The sequence below is a fragment of the Columba livia genome, chromosome 12, assembly GCF_036013475.1.
Source record: "Columba livia isolate bColLiv1 breed racing homer chromosome 12, bColLiv1.pat.W.v2, whole genome shotgun sequence".
Classification (NCBI taxonomy): Eukaryota; Metazoa; Chordata; class Aves; order Columbiformes; family Columbidae; genus Columba; species Columba livia.
Genome location: NC_088613.1, coordinates 15,155,650 through 15,176,353, shown reverse-complemented (window position 1 = coordinate 15,176,353; position 20,704 = coordinate 15,155,650). Strand labels below are relative to the sequence as shown.

Here is a 20,704-nt window from a genome sequence, read left to right as displayed (position 1 = left end):
TTTTTCCTTTGGCCAGAAAACTAGGGTTCCAAACTAATGCTACTCATGCGTCACCACCAGCTCCTTGTTTCTCTTCACCGTTCTTTAGAGAATTACCTCCTTTGACCACAGAGAGCAAACTGCCGCGTTTGCCTTCCACATGGCGCCTTTTCTGGCAGAATAAATAAATTTCCAGCTTTGCTAGCTCTTCATAAACAAGCAGAGAGCGTTACCCTCTGTGATAGCCCTTCAGAGCTGCGGTCATGAACTTGGGATCTGGTTGTGCTACCTGTAGCCAAAAAAACAACCAAAAAGACCGTCCATATTCTGGGAAGCTACGAGAGCAAAAATACAGCAAAACAGGCAATGTGGCAGCGCACAGAGAGATGTTTTGCATACAGATGTCTGAGAGGAAAGCTCTATTTAAGTTTATCATGTGAAATAATGGCAACATAGTGTAGCCAGAGGCATTGTTTTCATGTTGAAGAAGCATCTTAATGGCTGAGATAGTCCAGCCCTGTCCGACCAGGTGCTGCATGCAAAGATGGGGGAATGGGGAGTCTGCCTGGGAAGGGGTTGTAATCTAATAATAAAATGATTTAAAAAATAAAGAGACTTCTCAGGAGATCAAAATGCTAATTGCTGTCAAACTCAGAGCTCTTGTTTTACATGGCAGGGTGTGTAGTTTAATAGGATATTGGGAAAAAGGCTTACCGTTTTTTTTCCTAAAAATTCTGGGACAGCTCAAAGTGCGTTTTCGCTAAGCAGCCGATTTTAGACAAGGTAAGGACTCGAGACTAATGAAAACTAGCTGGATCTGTAATTTACAAATGGTGGGAAATAGTTAATTAAAATTAACTAGTTTGTGGAAAAAGAATTCCATTTATTCCCATGTCAGTATGTTGCCTTAGATACTGATCACTGGCGGAGGAGTTTACAGTTACAAAGACCTTTCCCTTATTTCAGTCCTAGAGAACAGTTCATGAAGGAAGTGCTTGCTCCTTTATTTTTTCCCCCTTTATTTTTTCTGCCTTTTTTTTTAACCTCTGAGCTGTACAACATCAGGGAGAAAAAATTCCCCTGACTGCTCCTTCCTGCTGTGACCCCTGTTATTAAAAGCAAGCAAAGAAATCTCTTACCAGTAGATCCAAGTCTGCTGATCAATGTTTTTCTATACAGCCTGTGACATGAACTGTTTCCTCAGGCTGGTATTAACTTGTCCATTTTTACTTATTTTTAGCCATGATGGCAATGAGCTGATGCCTAGCAATATTCTTTGGTTTAAGGGTACAAAGGTAATTGCTAATCAAGTTTACCGGCTGTTCTGCTGACATTTTAGGGGGAATTACGTTGTTTTTTTGCAGCCCTGGGCAGGCACCTTTCCCGCTGGGTCTCAGGGCAGCAGGACCGATCCCTTTGCACCCCACTGAACTAGACGCAGGGGGGATCTACACGTCCAGGTTCTTTAAAAACAAACCGCCCCACCAAGATCTAGTTTAACCCAGATTCTCATGCAGCCAGCAACGACGGCTCCAAAGGAGCTGCTAAAACCGAGTCTATGGGTGCTCAGACTGCCAAGGCACGGCTGCCTCCTCTGTGGAGACATGGGGCTCTGCTCTCCCAAAATCCCCCTTCCTGGGCAGCACTTTTCCTGCAGGAAAGCCTCGCTCCCTCCCTCCAGCTCTGTGTCCCCGGGGAGGCTCAGGCTCTGTATTTGGCTCTGGGCTGCCGTGCCCTGACCTCGGCGCGGCTGCTCGCCCAGAGCTGCTGCTTTTCCCTTGGCCGTATATGGAGAAGCTGTTTGGGGAAGCTGAATTAGACCTGGCTTAGAAGCACTGCAACATCTGGACGGAGCGCTGCTTTTGTTGCACTGAGCTTAATTAGGTTAAAGCCTGGCCTTGGACTGGTTTTGCAGTGAAGGGAATAATTCGAAGAGAACAAATTTCCCATTAAATCCCATTTTTTTATTGTTTGCCAAGATGCGCATGGTTGTAATTTCCTTTATGGTGGTAAAGTCATGCAGAGGAAGAACAGAGCATAAGCAGAACATCTCTGTATCAGGAGCTCAATAACTCACATATGACAGTAATAAAAACCACCTTTCCTGTAAAAAGTCAGCACAGTCTTTGCCGCATGGATCCTGCTTTTCACTTGGGTGCTGTGTGAGTCTGCAGAGACCGGGCTGTGTGGGGTGAGGGATCTCACCCAGCCTGTGCTGGAGGCTTCTTGAGACGAGCAGGGGTGGGTGATGCGGGGTCTCCAGAGTCCGTACCTGCCACTGCTGAAACCCAGAGCAGAGGAGGCTTTTTTGTTTCGTTTTGTCCAAAGAAACATGAGCCAAAATTGGTTTGAGCTCTCAATGATGACTCTGTGAGATCTCTGTTGGGAAGTTGCCCCAGTGAGGTGCATAGCCAAGTCAAGGCTCAGGTATGACTCTTTAGAAGGTATTTTTTTATTCTAAGAATTTTCATAACGCTTCCATTTTCAGCCTGTTTCACACCCCCTTTGTTTCCACACTGAACCCTGGAGTTGCGTGATTGGCAGCAGAAAAAAATGGTTTGTCTGATTTTGCTTTCTCTCCTCCTTTCCCTCTTGTGTGACAGATTAAGAAGCAGCAACAAGATGTCTTAGGCTTCTTGGAAGCCAACAAAATTGAGTTTGAGGAGAAGGATATCGCTGCCAATGAGGAGAATCGGAAGTGGATGCGTGAGAACGTCCCTGAAGACAGCCGGCCAGCGAGCGGGAACCCGCTGCCGCCCCGGCTCTTCAATGACAGCCGCTACCTCGGGGTAAGGGACAGCTCCAGCTCTCCTCCCCTCCTTTTCCTCGCTGCCACAGGCTGTGCTTCGCTGCTGGGGTCAGCAAGGAAGGACCTGGCCAGCTGTACGTTCACGCGTGCAAACTGGGAAGGGTGTGAAAGGTGTCAGACATTTACCCTCCTCTTGGGCTTTTAGTAATCATTGATCTTGAATATTCCAGTTCTGCCATAGAGGAGAGATTTAAATTTGGACCTCCTGATTCTCAGATCATTGTGCTACTTGCTGGAGTGAGCCTACCACCACCTTGCAGTGTATACCTTTTTTTTTTCCACTCTTATGGCTCTGAAAGTTCACAGGGATTTTTAATTCTCAGTTCACCATGATTGTGAACTAACACTTCACAGAAATCTGGCACCATTGTGTCAGCTTTATGTTCTGTAGTGAGTTCAGAGATCTGTCTACACGGGGTTTGCCGATACATGTGGATCCCAGATCGCTCTGCAGTCTGTTCATCTGCCAAAATAAGTGCTCACGTGAAGCGATGTCTGCCATGACCATAAATCGGTTTTCTCATCCTTCTTGGGATCAGCTTTTGTGTACTGCTTGCAAAACGAAGGCTGTTGCAGTCCACTTACTCTGTTGCCTTGAACAGATTAAAACTCACATTGCAAATACAATTCCTACTTGTAATCATTTTAATGCTTGATCAAAAGTGCCCTGCAGCACTTCTACTCAGCAGGCCATGCTCGAATGCTTATTAGATTAACTGTTAATTTTATTTTTAAAACTGAATATCTTCTGAAAAGAGCTCACAGTATGCATTCCTCTGGTGCCATGTGTTGCTTTCTAACTCATTTTTCCATCTGGTCCCAACCCACAAAGTCTGTAAGTCAGAACCTGCCAGTTCTGGACCTTTGTGAGGTGATTCTGTGGCCATTGAAAGAAATTATTCTCAACACACCAGGATTTTTTTCTTGCTTGTAATAAAAGCAGACCTTGAAACAATATCCGCAGTGAGCTGGTGTACTGCTACGCTCTCACAATTTTACTGACTGGTTGTCACATGGAAAGATGTTGGTTTGGAGCAACAATTGTACTGATCAATAGTTGTCTGCAGCTGAAAGCTGAGAAGGGACTAGTCACAAAGAGCTGAAAATCTCTGTTCAGTTACCTCTCTTGAAAGCCAAACAAAAAAGAGAGGCAAATATTTCTGTACCAGTGAGAAGTCCAGCTGCAACAAGAACACTTTTCTGCCTCGGTGTACCAGAGCTTCGGGGGTGCAAGCAGATCACTGTGCATTGTCCTCTATCTGTGAAATGTTGCCACATTTCTGCTGCATCGCTGCAGCCGTGCAGCACAATGGAGCTTTGCTGTGCAGCGGTGTGGGACAGGCAGAGAAGAAGCTGGATGCGCCTAGGTCAGGATGCTTGCTGATCAGAGCTGCTTCTAATGTGTCCCCAACTGCAATCCACAGCAGTTCTGAATACAGTAATTTTGGGGAGAGGGGTATAGATGCTTCAGACCAGTTCCTTCTAGGATTTAGTTCATCCCCCAAATTTTGGTTGATGTCAGTTCGTGTACCTGGATTCAAATTACAGTTGAGCTTTCAGGAAGGTAAAAGTTAATTCTGTGCCCAGACACTTTAACCTCTTTATGTCTTTATCTGATCCATCTCAAGCATGAACTTCCCTGTTCGTTTCATCTGATGCAGCGGAACTGGCAGAGGAATGAGCAAAGTGACTTTTCTTGGCCTGAGCACAGCAGGACGGCTGTAACCATAGGTGCTGTGCAAGCCGGCGTGAACCCTGCTCCTCGGTCACAGGCATTCCTTTCCCGGTAGATGCTGCAAAGCAAACTGTGCTCTAGGAAGATAAATAACCCCTTTGTTATCAAGCAGCCCCAGTGCTGTCAACAAACGGGCTTCAGGGAGGATTTAACACGATCATCCACATTTTTATCAAACTAGTGCCCAAATGCTACCTGTACAAATCGAACAATAATCTGACGTCCCTGATCTCTGGGCAGCTTGAATCCTCTGCGCCCTGGACTTTCTTCTATTCCAGCTGCACCAGCCTCTTCCAAGAGCTGCCCCTGCTCTGAACACGCTGCTGTTTGCAGACAGCGCTGGCAGTTTCTTAGGGTTTTGTGAGCCAGGCAGTGTGCCCATAACGGCAGCTCCCTCCCCAACTAAACCCGAGCCCAAGCCTGCTCGGAGCTGCTGCCTTGCCCGGGGGCTCCTCAGCCAGCACTCCTGCATCGAAACATTCCCCAGCGGAGCCCAGGGAAGCTCGTGCTGTCGCTTCAGTTAAGAAGGGAGAGAGAAGGAAAGTCACAGGACAGATATGTGCTGAGTTTGGAAATGGGAGCGAGGGAAGGAGGTGGTAACTTGGACAAGGGGGGACTTGCACAGACCTGGGTTCATCTGGGCGGTTCTTGGCACGGCCAGTGCTGAGCCACACTGGGGGCTTTTCGCTTGCTCTGTCCTAACTCAGGTGTGATGTTTGTGTACAGCTCTGCGTTCTGCCTCATATAAAAAAGGGCAGAGAAGGAAATGTGCATATTTCTTTTATCATTTCGTTGTTATTACCTCAGTTTTCTTGGGAGGTGGGTGTGTATGTAGTTAGAGCAACTGCAGTGCACTGGGTACAGTGAACAGTCCCACCTGATTTCTGTCATTTACACAGACTAATCATTAAGGTAAGGATGTACTCTCAGTTTACAGGTTTAAATTTAACTTTTAACACAGGGGTGTGTCAAACTCATTTTCACCAGGAGCCACATCAGCCTCTCGGCTGCCTTCAAAGGACCGAATGTTATTTTAGGGCTATATACATGTAGGAGTAGTTACATTTTACCCATTTTAACAGGTTTAAGAGTTAATGTCCATGGTTGCGCAGTTGCTGTTACTAATTAGTGATTAGCAATGACAGCTGGGGACATCCATGTTTTTGGTGACCAGATGCAGGCTCAGCCTCGTCCCGCAGGAGGGACATCCGTGCCAAAGCAGTGACAACAACCACCTCGCCATGGACACTGTCCCTCTGGGGAAGGCAGAAGCACCTCACAGCAGCATCGTGTTGCTACAGATGCTGAAATTCCCAGCTTGGCACTTCTCAGACAGCACAATTTTTTATGGTATCAGTTTTAATCATAAATATCTGAGGTGACGCTCTGAATTTTGCGTTCAGCCACAGGAAGCAGTTTGGTCATGGCAGGCTGGGTAATGCCCCAAACTGAGCTGTGATTGTTTCTGACAGTTCATACTTCTGTCTTTTGTTTCCCCATCTCCTGACTCCCTTCCTGAAGGACTACGAAGCTTTCTTCGAAGCTCGAGAGAACAACGCTGTGTATGCGTTTCTAGGCTTGACTGCACCACCAGGTTCAAAGGTACGTGTGTACATTGCTCACAGTAAACAACCTAAATTTTATACCTTGTTTTTCTCTGCTCATAGGATATTTTACATGGTCTGTGGTTGCCCCAGTCAATGTACCTGCTGGTCTGATACTCCAGAAACTCAACTTTCAGGTTTCAACATGCGGTTGTTACGTGCTGATTTATTTGGAGGATGCTCTGTTGCCCAGAAGGAACCTCCTCCTACCAGAGAAACTCAGTGTTCAGTAGAGATGCTCTTTTGGTATCCTCACTGCAGAGCCACCCGGCTCCTTTTTAAGTTAATGGAAAAGCTTTTGTAGCTTTGGGAAGAAGAGCTGGGTCAAGTTCTTCACTAGTAATAAATGTTTCTTACCATTGGATTTTCTTTAATTGTACACTTTGGAAACTAGTGAAAGAGTAGTTAATATTTACACTGAAGAATGCACAAGAAATCTAGATGAAAAACGTCACAAAATCAAAGAATTACTTAAATTCAGTCAATAAACTTACTGTGAAGTTTTGATGATATTTTTGTACTGGAAAATAACCTTGAAACCAGAGTCACTTTTTGAAATAATGTGCTCTTGCTTCAGAGTAATTTTTTCCTCCAGCTTGTTATCTGAAGCCTTTTTCCTTTGCCAATTATCAACTGGGTTACCGCTTTGCGGATGCAATGGGCTGGAAGTTGCCTTTTGATTTTGATAGGATAGGACAAGCCTGCTTTATACGTTTCATTTGACAGCAGCAGGATCCTCCAGGTCACTTCCAGGTTTCTTGTTCCAAGGGATAAACACGCCGTTTCCTTTCAACTTTGTAACCTTTTCATAAGTGACCTTGTACCCAGCGCATTCTGCTGTTGGTCTGACTTTTGGTAGATCAATCCCACAATGACATGATGTCAAATCAAACTGATGCCTGCTGCTGAGGAGGAGACACTGATTTGTACATGCTGGAATTATTGGCATTTACATAGCTGCATGCAGCTTGGATATGAGATTGTAATTAATGACTTTGCGTCTGCTGCATAAAATGGAAGGAATCTGGGAACAACCTGTGTGTGATTGCAAGAGAGGACCTGGACAGCGAACCTCCATCAAATGTCATAGTGAGAGATTTGGAAAATTGTTTGAACATAAAGGGCCAATATTAATTTACTGAGCCCTGGTGCTTTGGTTTGTGCTTGGGACACAAATGGACCTACAAATCCTGGGAAACGCTGGCATTCAGTTTAAATATCCCGACTTCAGGTGATAGGGGTTTTAAAGAGAGAGGATTTTGTGAGTTAAAGGCTGTGATTAATTTTTTAAGGACTGCAAGCACGCCCAGTGAGGGGCCTTGAGGGAAAAATAAGTATGAAAGCAGGATAGAGGCAAATGTGAAAAGCAGAGCCCGGTCACTTGCAGCACCACACCCAAGGACATGGAGTTTGACCCTCAAGACCAATAGGTTACCAGATTCTCTGAGTTATTTGTACCCTTTTTCCTGGAGATAAGGGAAGTACCTCTCCAGTTTACCGCTGCTTGTTTTGAAGATAAGTACTTTGTCCTGCGTTTTCTAGGGGGAGGAAAAAAAAAAGCTAGATGTAACTTCTGTGGTTTGCACAACTGGTTAATGGAGTTGTTACAAAGCCAAGGAAACCATCTCCTCTTTGTTACCACTCAAAGAACCACTTGTCTTTTAGAGAATATCAAACAGGCTTGCCACAGGCTTTGTAGTGCTTTCTACTCCTTGCTTTATCTTTCACCTGCCTTTTCTGCCATGAACTGATAGGATGCCCTAGCACGAGCAGCGTGACCCGTGACAAGCGGCCGGAGGAGCAGAGCGCAGACCCGAGCCAGCCTGTTCCCACGGCCCCCAGTTAAAAGGCAGGAGGATGCGAGGCGCTCGGGCACAGAGCCAGGGAAACCCAAACGATCCGCTGCGTCCGAGATAACGCAGACACGCATGGTGCTTCCTGCCATCTCTTACAAGCCTCAGAAATTCCCTTTTTAGTCCTTTCTCCTCTTGTTTTTTCCTTTGTTTAGCATGCTGGCTCATGTTCACAATGATATTATTGAATCTCTTCAGTATTTCTACACACTCATCAAAGCAAACAACTCCATTACATGAAAGTCGAGGTTAGCAGATGTTGAACTTTTTCCTTTAAAATAAACCCCACTGTCCATCCTGAAGTGCTGCAAATCGTGGCTGTCCATTCTTTTGTAGGTCGTGTTGCTGCTAACAAGTAATTAAATTAATCTTCAGTCAAAAGTACACTTGCAGAAACCATCTTCAGAAAAAAATTCCTCTTGCATTTCTTCCATTGTCATTCTGTTTCCATTTGTGACTACGTGACAAAGGTTGAAAGGAGACTGAAAAGTGCAGGCGATTGTTTTGTAATGTTCCTTCCGAACCACTGGAAATTGGTGGAGGCTTGTCTGGTAAACTGCTTCAGCTGTTCCTCACCTCAGGGGCTCCAGAGGAATGTTTTTGTGTAGCCAAAGGGCACCAGGGCTGTCCAGATCCCTGAAGAGTTCTTGTGTCCTAACACGAAATGAAAGATAACTTGTTATATCTGATCTTCTTTGGTTTTAAACTATTATGGTCAAAACTGGCTGTGGGCACAGGTTGGAACATTCCTGCAGGTCCTACTTGAGTTAAAGGCAGCACTGTGTGGGACTTGTTTTATAACATCACCGTAGGCAGTGGGGACTTTGCTTGAGTTGGGTTCAGTGCTGCTTAATTCTTGATCAGGTATTGCTGCAATTTTTGTTATATTTTGGTGCCTAGCATAGGTATGTGTGAGTTGTCGCCTTTCATACAGCACTAATATTTGTAATTCCGTTCTGTTTCAGGAAGCCGAAGCACTGGCAAAGCAGCAAGCGTGAATTTCAACTGCCTTAAATGTTCTGTAAAGGGAATTTCCACAGCTTTTTATAAAATAGTACAATTGTCTCTGCTTCAAGAAATGTAGATGTGATTTCTAAGGTTTGATTGGTGCTTGCAGCATTCACCGTGCATAATGCAAATCTGACCACAAGATGAAAATGTGAACATACAGGTAGGGAGCACAGAGTTGATTATTACAAAGTTGGAAGCATAGGAAACTGAAACCATTAGACGTGAATAATTTTCACGTGGTTTATACTTTCTTGGCAATTTGTCCAGTTTGTGTAAGTTTCAAGAAACTTTTTTAGTACTAATAATACAGATGGGGTTATACCTAGAGATCCAACTATTTAAAATATGGAAAACAAGGAACAGCATCTAAAACCTTGTCAGATACAAACTTTAATGCCTGAGTTGCCTCAAAAATGTTACTGCATTACACAGCAATTTTCCAGTGTCTTTTCTGGTTTCAGATGAAGTTGTAGGTCGTATCATGTAGTATAGCCATTGCAGTCACTTCTCAAAGTTGTATTTGTTCCTTTGTTGGATATTTAAGATTCGTATTGTTACACACTGTACAGATGGTTAAAAAAATGCCATGTATTTCTCATTTAAGCGATCTGTGTGGGCTCTTTTGACAAAGAAAAATGGATTTGGGGCAATGGGCAGCCTTTTATTGACAAGTTCATCGGAGAGCTGCCTACACATGACTTGAGGACACATCTGTGTGCGGGATTCCCTGCACCTCAGTGAAGTATGTGCTAATTCCCAGCAAATGTTGCAAATAAGCCAAAACGGCCAGAAATGGCATTTCCTTACCTGTGTAAGGGTGAAAGCCTTTAATGTATTTCTCTACAAAAATACCACTTCACACTGCTTATAGCATTAGGCATCTTACCGCATGTTCAAGTAGGCATTAGATGAATATAGTATTTTTTCAAATGAGGAAATAAATGTCTGATTAGCAAGAAATATTGCAGTTAAGCAAGACTTTTTTTTTAAGGTTTAAAACCTTTTTTTTTCATTGGTATTGCCATATCATGAAGCTGTTACAGGAATTGCGAATTTATTAAAGTGTCTGGTATTGGTGAATTTACCATGTGCAATATTAACCTGTCCTCCTAGTGCTTGAGATAGTCTGTATTTCTTGGCCATATTCTGCAAAAATACGAATAATTACAAGTGCCCCAAAGGATAAGAAACAGGTTTTAAAAGTGTGTGGGTAATTGGAAATGCGTTTTGCACCACATAATGTACTTATTCCCCAAAAGCATCAAAGACAGTAAGAAAGATAATTAGTCCTTGCTGTAGTTAGAGGATCATTCTAAGAGCTCTGCGCACACACATTTTGATTTTCTTTGCTTTATGAAGACAGAGGAACAGGTGGTGCAGATCAGCAAAAGGCTTATCAGCGCCACGCAGTGATTTTACACCGATGCCGTAAAACGTGTGCGATGCTTCTGAAATACTTGCTGAAACAGATTGCAGTTCATCGTTTTGAAGTCTGAAATTAGCAACAGGATAAAAGTAAAAAGGTACATTTACTAAGATGTTCTAAAGTGCAGTAATTAAATACTTTCCTCACCAACATTTCTCTGGGGCTTTTGGTCTGTTCATTACAACTGATTTTATCAACATCTGTTAAAAGAGAAATGCAGCTGTGGCTGGAGAGCAGCTCTGCTGCAGGAGTGCTCGCGGTGGAACTTCCACGGGCGTCCGGGTGAGCACGGTCCAGCTTGGAGCCAAGTTCCTTATTAAAATTACATTTAATTCATCTTTAATCTTTCCTGATTTGGGAGCCTGGTAGTCAGTTTGAAGCTCATGCTTACAAAAGCCAGCACCGTATCCAAAGGCGTAGGGGCAGGTTAATGTTGCCGTTCCTTCACGATTAACACACGTGTTTGTGCTTTTTCATTAACAAGCTTTACCAGTAATTACTGAAATTTTGTGAAATTTGGTTTTTTTGGGGATGGAAGTTCGGTCGTGTTTTAAATTCAGTGCCCCGATTTTTGTTATTCACTATGATTTCATCTTTTTGAGCCGAGGTGATTTTTCTTTCTTAATATTGGCATAACCTTTCTCTGTGTCTAAACTCATGGTCAAGTTTTTGAGAAAGTATGTAGGAATCGTGAACTCTGGTGAAAAAAGTGGAATGTGACACACAAGTCACTCTCCTCACGCCAATTTGCTGTGTTTCCTGTCTAAGGAAAATCTGGTCTAAGTTTTGTGAATTACAGTCATTATTTTGGAGAAGCTGTCATTGAAAGTCGCTGCCAAATTCTGTCAGTTCAGTGACCCAAAACATTCTGAAATGAGGTCAATCGCTGATTCTGACGGTCAAGAAAATTGCCAAGTTTAAGAAAGCAAAGTCACTTCCCTCGTCTGGTCCCCCGCCCCTGCCATGTGGTAGCGTTCAAAGTGTATCAGCATTCCTGAGCGGGCTCTGGTGGGCCAGACTGAATTCTTTCTTTGTCCAGGGAACAAGGCACCAACACAAACTGAAAAAAGTACCGAAAATAGCTCTTTGTTGCGGGACTGCGTATAAAACTTGCGTTCATTTCCATGCAGCTCTTGCATGAATTTAGGAGCGTGTTGCCTAGATGCTATTTTTCTGTTTCCCATACCTGTGTTGGGTTAATGATGGGTGCAAGAACTGAATTGGTTCACTTTATTTTTTTTTCCTATGTAGAAGGCAGGCATTGAGGATTTAACCTGTACATTAACCATTCTTGTATCATTCCAATAAAGTTGTTTTAGAATGCTTTCTCACACGATTTGACTTGTTTGCATGATTTGTTCATGGTTTGAAGCAGTCCCGTAAGCTGAAAGGAGTTTTCAAATGAAAATACTGCTTTATTTCAGATCTACAGGATCTATACAACAAGGCAAACGTAACACATCCGCTGCTGCTGCACGTTCGATCTGTTGGGTTGGATCTCTCACCTCTTGCAACTAATGAGTTTTATTAATAATTACTTAGGATACTCCTACCCAAAATAGTCTCTGGGAGTTTTGGGGGGTTTAAGAGAGCACCAAACACCTTCATAATTAACCTGCTTCCCCACTTTTCCTCCAGGCAGTTACAAGGTGAGAGTGGACAGGATGCTTCTGCTTCACCCCCTGCCGCAGAGCTTGCTGAACAATCTCAGTTGCTTTTCTTGCAACATGTAATTAATTAGCTTTATGCTGCTCACAGCAGGGGACTGATGTTATTTAATATTTGTGTTGCCAGAGGGCGGCGTAGGATAAATTTTTAAACTAGAACTGTTCACTTTTTACCTTCTCCATTTGCCTGGTAGATCCAGCAGGTAAAATCTTTTCAGCTTTTCAGGCTGAGGTTTCATGCCACCTTCAAGATCTGTAGAGCTGCAACCGATGTGTTTTCAGTCCTAAACCACACGAGGATTTGACCTAATCCCAGACTTGAAGTCACCAGGAACTCAATTATTCGCAGAGTGGTTTGTGAGCAAGTTTTTATTTGTAGCATCATTTTTCTGTGCAACTGAGGCCATCATTCCATTGATGTCTTAATGGTGTTTATCACTTGTCTCTCACACTTGCCCTTCTTCAGTGTCTTAAAAATGGTCCATAATGCAAGATAACATAAAGGGGCTTCTAATGCCATTTCTGACTAGGATGAATCCCATTTACTTTCCCTGTATATACACTTCACTTGTATAAGCCAGAAAAATCTCTGGTTTTCTTGTTTATAAAAAGTCTTACAATACCAAATTGTTACTCATTAATGTTAAACTCAATACAAATTGTTTTCAAAAACCTGTCAGAAAAAGCAAACTGCATGTGTGCATATAATGTTTACTTGCTGTTTCAGGTTACAATGGTCTGCACTGTAATAATAAAACTTTTCTACCAATTAATGTGAGATTTTATTAGTTTCTCATCTAATAATCTGTCCTGGAAAATTCTGTGAAGCCTGATGACATCGTTCAGCTCGTGTTGCACGTATTTCAAATACCAGGTGTCTTGCAATGCTGGTGTGAGGCGTGCATGGTGGGACAGGCATCTGCTAGTCCCTTCTTGAGACCCAGATTGAGTTAATTTGAGGGTCAGCAAAAGCAGCTGAGGAAATGAGTGGCTCCTGAGCAGCTGCACTACTAGTAAAAGACAGTGTGTGTGTGTGTGAGTATATATATATATATATATATATATATATATATATATATATATATATATATATATATTTAGGGAGAGAGAGATAAGATCTATCATGGTTTTTTTAACATCAGAAAAATGTATTTCCTAGTCCTGTGCTTTCAGGCCCATAATTTGAGAAATGCAAGAAATAAGACTTATCAACATTATTAAGTCTTTTTCAAAGGACTAATCTATTATTATTTTCTGTGGTTTATCCCTATAATGTGATCTTGGTAGAATGCTTTAGATTGAAAAGTTCATTACAAATATTTATCATTAACAATTTTGAACTGTATTGCTAAACTTTGGGGAACATTTTGGGAAATGCAAAAACATTCTAAAAGTCAATTTAAGGTGCTGAAGTAGATACTGCTGTCTTACTACAGGAGGTAAGGAGCGTGGCATGGTAAGTACCAAGTACCCTGAGTTTTCTGAGTACGCAAAACACATGTATTTAGGATGTTGCAATCACAAAGTATCAGAATTGGGCCCTCTATATTAATTCCTTCTCTCAGAGCTTTGGCTAGTGAAGACATCCTCAGGAACCTGGAGACTTGTTTTCAGTCGCTTGCTATAACGCCTCAAAATCCTTAAAAAAAAACACAAAACACCAAAACAAGCACCATGATTAACAGACCATCAACTGCAGTGTACTTGCCACATGGCTTCAATGCCTTTTTGAGGCCTTTCCTGGCACACCGGAAAAGTTATTTTTTGTATATGCAAACAGCATGCGATCAGATACGTATTTCCTAACCATGGCCATGGCATTAAATGCAAATTTAACGGGCCCACGGGCCCGGCGGCTTCAAGCGGGCTCAGCCCCGCTCCCCTCAGCCGCAGCCCGGGCCGAGAGCAGGGCCGGGACGGGCCCGGCCGCGGGGCCTTCGCTCACCGACTCACTCGTCCCGCAGTCCATTAACACCCAACCCCGAGCGCCTGGGCCCGGCTCCGCCTCACCTGCCTTGTGGAAGCAGCCGGGGAGCCGCCGCTACCAACCGGGGCTCCGCCGGCCTCGCTCCCCCCGCTCTGATGGACCCTAACGGCTCCGGCAGACCCTCCACGGCCACCGCCTACGGGCCGCTGCTGCGGCACCCAACCGCCATACAACGACGGAGGCGAGCGGCTCCACCTTTCTCATTGGCTGTTCCTCTTGTCAGTCAGCGCGAAGGGCCGCCCCCTCGGGTACTTGAGCCCGGAGGCGGGCAATGGCGCGCCTGTCCCGCCTTTTCCATTGGCCGTTCTTTTTGTCAGTCAGCGCGAAGGCCCGCCCCCTCGAGAGCTTGGCGCGGCGGGGAGCGATGGCGGCTGCGCTATCTGTACAGCGGGCTCGGGCAGTTCTGCCCTGCGTTTGACGAGCTGCCAGCCCAGTGCCCCGGCTAGTAGAGTCCAGCGCGCCGGGAGACGGCCCCACCGCCTGCAGCGGCGGCCGGAGCTCTCCGCGTTCTCTCCGCAGCCTCCTCCGAGCCTGTGCTGCCGCTCTCCCCGCAGCGCTGCGATGGGCCGGCCCTGGCTGTCCGTCCTGCGCTGTACTGCGAAACTGGGCTGCTTTCTGTTTTATTTAAAAAAGCATTTTCGCAGCCCAGCTGGTGCTTTTCGGCTGCAGAGAGAGCCGTGCGGGCCTTGTCCCGTGTGTGCGGCCGGGCGGTGGCAGCGGAGAGACGCGGCTTTGGGGCTTGGGGTTAAATCTGTGCGAAGAGGCGGCACGGAAGGGCTGGAGCGTGTTTTTCGGGTAAGGGAGGAGCTGGTGTGCAAGGAGGTGCTTGAAAACTCGAGAAGTTGAGCTCGTTGAAGTGAGGCAACTGCTGGTTTAAATGGGAGGCGAGTTGGAGCAGCTCTGTGTGAAAAACGCAACAACAAAACTGCAAACAAAATATATAATGTGGTCAACTTATGTTTTCACGTTTATGGGCACGTAAAATGCATAATCTGGGCTGAAACACGGGACTTCGTTTACATGCTGCTATAGTTAGTGTAATAGCACAATGCTATATTTTTACTGTAAGATTTATATAGTCATTATATTAATTTTGCTTTATATGTTCAGCCTCAGGATTCAGACATGTCGTGCTGCCTGTTTTTTCTAACTCCAATCTGCTTTCAGCTTCTGAAATAACTTTTGTCTTTTTCTGATTTTATTCTTGTAAATGAGGGGTTTTTTTGTAAAATCTTTGTGATTGGAAGTTATTAATTTCCTTGAATATTGATGCATTTGATGCCCGAGTACAATTGAAATGAAAGGTGACTTGTTTTTAATCACTCAAGACTAATTACTTACCTTGATTTCTTCCTCTGTTACCTTTGCTGAAGCTGCTGCACCAACGCCAGGGCTGCGGCTGCCGCTCATTACCTGCTCAGCGAAGGAGATAAGGTTTAAAACCAGATGGAATTTGAACCACCCTGTTTCCTGTGGGGTTTGATCCCCTCCAGGACAGGGCCACGAGTCCTCTGCTGAAGCCACAACCGCGTCTACCAGCGCAGAAGTTAGTCATGTAAGATGATTTAAAATAAAGTCATTTTAAGCTGCCTTTAAATATGAAGTAAGTTTTATATAAATTTACTCAGAATAAATATAACTTTCATTTTGTCTCCATAAAAATGGAATGTTTTGTGAAATAGAGGTGGAAAGCAGTGAAGAGGAGTAACTTTAGAGACTCCATTGGACCTGTATGGCCATAGTTACTCCAGACTTTTTATTAATTAATTTCTAATGTGCATTGTTACTGCCAAAACATGTTGAATGGTGGGTTGCAATCAATATGCTGCTGTAATGTTATCTTTACGTTCTAGTTTTATTTTACATTTGTGTCTCACTCCTATCATTACACTAAACAGTCTGATTTCAGAGCTTTTGTCTAGCGCTTGGATGAGATTCAACTTCTGATTTATTTACTTATTTGAATCTTTTGGGAGAAAGGAGATTGGGAAAAGGCATCAGCAGACTGTGTGTGGGCGGGATGCAGCGCTCGGCGGTGGTTTGGCTCAGCGCCTGAGCTCTCCTTCAGTCTGTGCGAAGGACGCACCAAAACCACCGTGGGGACATCTCCGACGTGCCATTGAGACAGGTGATTTTCAAGGCCAAAGTGGCTCCGATCAGTGATGAACAAGACCGTTCACAGCTCTCTGTTGGCTACTGGTTTCAGATTCTCATATTTGTGCTTTCCAGACAAATGATATTTCATCAAAATCTTCTTTAAATGAAGTTGGCAACTTCTTCCCCATCAGAGGAAGGTCACGAGACCATAAATTTTGCCGTTTGTTTCAAAAGGGGAAATGGTGTAAATAACATCGCCTCCGTAAGTCAGGCGGATGACAGAACAGAACTGACGTTCTGCTGGTGGAATTCAGGTTGTTTTGAACATCCTGGTGTCCCGAACCCTCAGCCTCCTTTGCTGTTTTTAGGTGACGTGTTGTGGCCGTTAGGAGCTCGGCAGTGTTGCGCCACAAACATCTCAATTCATTTTTTTAACATCCTCTTTTAGATTTACAGTCATATTGTATTCAAACCCGCGCGCTTTTCCAGTGGGATCACTTCTGTTTTAAAAGGAAAAAGTGACGAACTAAATCATGTGTATGTTGGTTTGTTTTTTCGTTCCACAGACACAGCAGTGCAGACAGAGCATGTAAGAATCTGTTCTCTTGTAGCAGGAGAGCTCTGGGCGATGCAGTTTTCCGCCTCTCTTACCCGACTAGGATTGGTAAGTCTCGGCTTTTTCTACCGTTCCCCTCCCCTTTTTTTTCTTATGCTTTGTTCCACAATGTAGGCACCATTCACTTTATTTGAAAGAGAGCAGTTTTGCTCAGATTACCACATTTTAGCTCTACATTGACACTATGAGCTTTTTCAAAGCAGTACAGCTAATTTTTTTAGCACGTAGGGCTCTGGCTACCTGTGTCCTGATTTTCAGAAGCAAATGAGGCAAGCAGCATTCCAAATTCCATTGATGTTCAGCAAGATTTAGACTGCCAGATAAGTACTGTCTCTTTCCAAAATGGCACTTAGTTTCCTTAGACCCTTAAGTGCCTAAGAGAATATTGTCCTGCTTTTTGCATATGTAAATGGTTCCATAGATGAACAGTTACGCTAATATAAGCAGGAGAAGGCATGGCATACTGAAATTCTCCTCTGCTTTGGTCTCACTTGCGCACATATCACAATTCCAGTGTTACCTTTGGCTTCAGGGAGGAAACACTGCAATTAAAGCTAAAAAAATGCTGAAAGAGAAAAAAGCAAATGGTTGTACTGCGGCAGTGTGTAAATTTAGGAGGGAAGTTGAAAATTTCCATCTCTCAAGTAATTAGAGCATTAGAATAGCTTTCTGGAAGGAGTCCTGGGATTAAAGTGACCCAGTGCATCAGGTTTCATTGCAGAACAAATGAACCATAGTATATGGTTTGGTTGCTGACAGTTAGAAGCAAAGGAGTAGAGCGAGGAGGATCTCTCTGGTTATATATCAAATATCATATGAAATTTGCAGGGGTTTAATTTGTGTGGAGAGCTATCTAGTAACTTGCGTGGAATTACTACTGATGTAAGTTGCCAGCACTGTGAAAAGCTTTACTTTCCCTTGCTATAGGTAGAGTTTTTGGTGTCTTTCAAACAGCATTGCCAGTACGTCCTGGTTTTTGGCAGGTTTACTGTGTGCTGTTCAGTAAAACTGCCTCACCCCTTGCCTGTCCCCTCTGTTTCAAACCATGAGCACACTAGAGGTGTGTGAAGGTACTTGAATTATGGAGAGATTAAAGAAGATTTGAAGAACAGAGGAATTTTCCTCCATTCATCTTTTGCATGGGTGATGGTCTCTTCCTTAGTGACTTCAGGTCAGACTTGGCTGTAAATGGAAATATTCCCCTTGACTTTAACAGTAGGAGAATTGAAAAGGAACAATAAGGAGTCGGTAGACATGGTGGATTATTTTGAGGTGTGTTGACTAGCTGTTAATTATTCACGTGCGTTTAGTAAAACTGTGAAGCCTATAGAAACACAAGCATACTACTCCTCACTATTGGGGAAGACAAGCTGGTATCTTGCATCTTTTAAAAGATCAGAAGTGATATTACAGATGAAGAACCCAGTTAATGTCCCTCATATATCTTCAGAATGATTTTTTTGTTGACATGGTAGAGAGGTTGAAATTGTAGAAAAGCATACACTTTACTAAAAAGAAGTATTCTAGAGAAAAAGAAAAATCAGTCTTCATGAAAGTGCATTGTTCAATTTTTATTACTCTTTGTCCACGTGGGTTTGAGGTGCTCCGCCTGTTTGTCTCTCACAGGTCTACATGGAGCTCTGGTGATTAGACTGTTACTCACACTTGTTGTCATGTTGGCCGAAGGCATCTTATGTAGCCTCATCTATAAAGAAAACTGTCATCAAGAGAAGCCTCGCAGATCTCGTGCATCCAAAAAGGATAAAGAGGGAATCTGGAGAGAGAAACTTGTAGACAACCCCAAAATTAAAGGCTTTGCTGATGGACCCGAGAAGCAGGGTGAGATTTCTGTTAGAAGTAGCCAGATGGAACACAGGAGCAGTCCTCACTGGAGACCCATAAGAGAGGTACCTGCGAAAGATGAGAAAACGCTTGTTAAAGGAACTGTGTCACCAGCTTTACACATCCCCAAAAGAGAGCAGAGTGCTGAAGAGATGGATTTGTACAGATCCTGGTCATGCAACAGCATGTATCTGAACTATCCTGACTTACACATCAGGGGAGACCATGTTGGAGACCACATGTGTGATTCAGGTTGTGTTTTGGACCATAAGTATGAGGAACTTCCCGACGGCCCCGTTTTAATGTCCGTAGACATTCCCCTCGGGCTGTCACCTCCATGTGAGCGTCCCGAAAAGCCCTGGATAAAGTCCCTGCCTGCAGACGATGCTGGAGAAAGGAGCATCGTGCTCTGTGAGGAGCCTCTTTCCAACTCCGTGCTCAACAATTACATGGAAACCAAAGTGGCAGAGTTCTATAAACAGTTTTTTGAAGAACACTTGACCAGGTGTGGTTCTGTAACGAACCTCCTTGCTTGTAGTTTGATAAGGAACAACCTGAACCAGATAAGCTTTCAGATATCGCAGGAGCAGAACACAGAAGTGGCAAAAGCCAGAGAAGCGCTCCTGCACTCTTTAGCTTTGTTTAGCTTGTGCAGCACTACAAACAGAAGCAGTTTGGAATTTAGTACTCCAAACTTACAAATCTCAAACCCAGCATGCACCAAAAAGAGCTGCAGGGAGGACTTGACGTCGTGATTGCGTCTGCTCAGCTGAGGAGGTGAATACCAGTCAGATAAGAATATTTCTCTCCAAGGATTAGGTTGGGAATTGAAAATATTTGCACACTACTGACTTTTTCAAATAAACATTTTAAGGTTTAAACTGTACTTTGTTAGCAGAGGTCACTGTTTCCTGTTTTTTGTTTTTCTAATACAGAATTTGAAACTAATTTGTCTCTAAAATATTAGTCAATCGTATTTTTATAATGTGTGTGTCCTCCATCTAAGACTCTGGCTGTAATTATAGTCCTGTACCATTGAATTTTCCTTTGCCATAAAAAAATAAAGATGCGTGCTGGTAAAACTTTGCTATAAGAGACTGATCCAGCTGTTAAATAGAGTCAAATTTGCTGGATTTTGAATTAGCTGAAACTCAAGTTTTGGACATTCACATTCAACCTTTGTTCCTACAAACATCCATCACAGTGGATGGAAAATATTTCTTTGCTTTGAAAATCGTGTAGGCAGATGGAGATGTTCAGAACTCTGGATTATTTTGTGTATATTATCGTGTATTGACATGAAACATGAATCAAGGCACTGATATTGGTGCACATGTACATTTGCACTGTGTGGCTGGAGCACATTAAAATGAAAATCCACGTGATTAGTTGATCAAGATTGTGAAAGTAGTTAATTTTCTGTAGAACTATTCTTTCTTTTCAATAAATCCTTACCTCGTATTTGAAATCCGCTCAGCTTTTTGTCAGTATGTTATTTTATGTTACATCTGAGTTTTTAGTAAATGCATTCTGCCGTTATTTCCTTGGGAATGAAGCGCCTGTGGCCTCAGCAAGTGAAGACGACAGCAGCGTTCCTGAGAAGGTATTGCAAACTTTCTTCATCTTCCTTTGCAAATTTAGATGTGGATTTTGATGCGGAGATTTTGTTACTTAGCTTTCGAACCCGTTTTCTTTTTCTATTTCTTCTTCACAACAAGTGTTTCAACTGGAAATTAATCACTGTGTCACCGTTGTAAAATGATGAATGAATGAGACTCTGACCTGGGCTGCAGAAATTTCCTTCTATAATATTATCTAAGGAAACCTCTTTACTTGCACTAGCAGTAGGGTTTGCCACCACTGCAGTTCTAGGTTTGTAGTAATGAAATCCAAACCCCAAATCTCGGAACCAACTAGATTTATACAATTGTAAGCTTCCGAAAATGCACACTAACACCCTAGTTAAATCCTTTTATCGGGTTCCTGATGCCACTTGATGTGTAGGGATGGGATGAGTCATGAATCAGAGCTGCTCTGTGAACTTGCTGTGGAACAACTAGTATAACCAAAACCCACCT

General features: G+C 43.5%; 2 protein-coding genes and 1 long non-coding RNA gene across 10 annotated transcripts in view; 2 read left to right on the top strand and 1 right to left on the bottom strand.

Annotated features, from left to right (window-relative positions):
• The window catches only part of SH3BGRL (SH3 domain binding glutamate rich protein like), a 31,408-nt gene extending 19,655 nt beyond the window's left edge, over positions 1 to 11,753 (top strand). The window contains exons 2-4 of the mRNA XM_065077906.1: positions 2,583 to 2,768; positions 6,045 to 6,125; positions 8,946 to 11,753. Coding sequence (XP_064933978.1) covers positions 2,583 to 2,768; positions 6,045 to 6,125; positions 8,946 to 8,978 — 300 coding nt within the window. The 3' untranslated portion in view covers positions 8,979 to 11,753. The remainder of the gene's footprint in view (positions 1 to 2,582; positions 2,769 to 6,044; positions 6,126 to 8,945) is intronic.
• Positions 11,754 to 13,561: 1,808 nt separating this feature from the next.
• On the bottom strand, positions 13,562 to 14,266 carry LOC135580719 (uncharacterized). Its single transcript, XR_010475705.1, has 2 exons — positions 14,095 to 14,266; positions 13,562 to 13,723 (listed from the first exon to the last, which is right to left on the bottom strand). It is a non-coding gene; the product is annotated as an uncharacterized LOC135580719 (long non-coding RNA).
• Positions 14,267 to 14,294: 28 nt separating this feature from the next.
• On the top strand, positions 14,295 to 20,094 carry LOC102089341 (hypothetical protein). 8 transcript variants are annotated; one of them, XM_021282327.2, is made up of 5 exons: positions 14,300 to 14,866; positions 15,445 to 15,626; positions 16,048 to 16,199; positions 16,735 to 16,832; positions 18,411 to 20,094. In XM_021282327.2, exon 5 carries the CDS (start codon positions 18,458 to 18,460, stop codon positions 19,379 to 19,381), a length of 924 nt encoding a protein of 307 aa, XP_021138002.2. In that variant the 5' UTR covers positions 14,300 to 14,866; positions 15,445 to 15,626; positions 16,048 to 16,199; positions 16,735 to 16,832; positions 18,411 to 18,457; the 3' UTR covers positions 19,382 to 20,094. The 8 variants fall into 8 exon arrangements, with proteins under 8 accessions (XP_021137998.2, XP_021137999.2, XP_021138002.2 ...); XM_021282323.2 differs by lacking the exon at positions 16,048 to 16,199 and having other exon boundaries at positions 14,295 to 14,866; positions 15,445 to 15,674; XM_021282325.2 differs by lacking the exon at positions 16,048 to 16,199.
• The last annotated feature ends 610 nt before the right edge of the window (positions 20,095 to 20,704 follow it).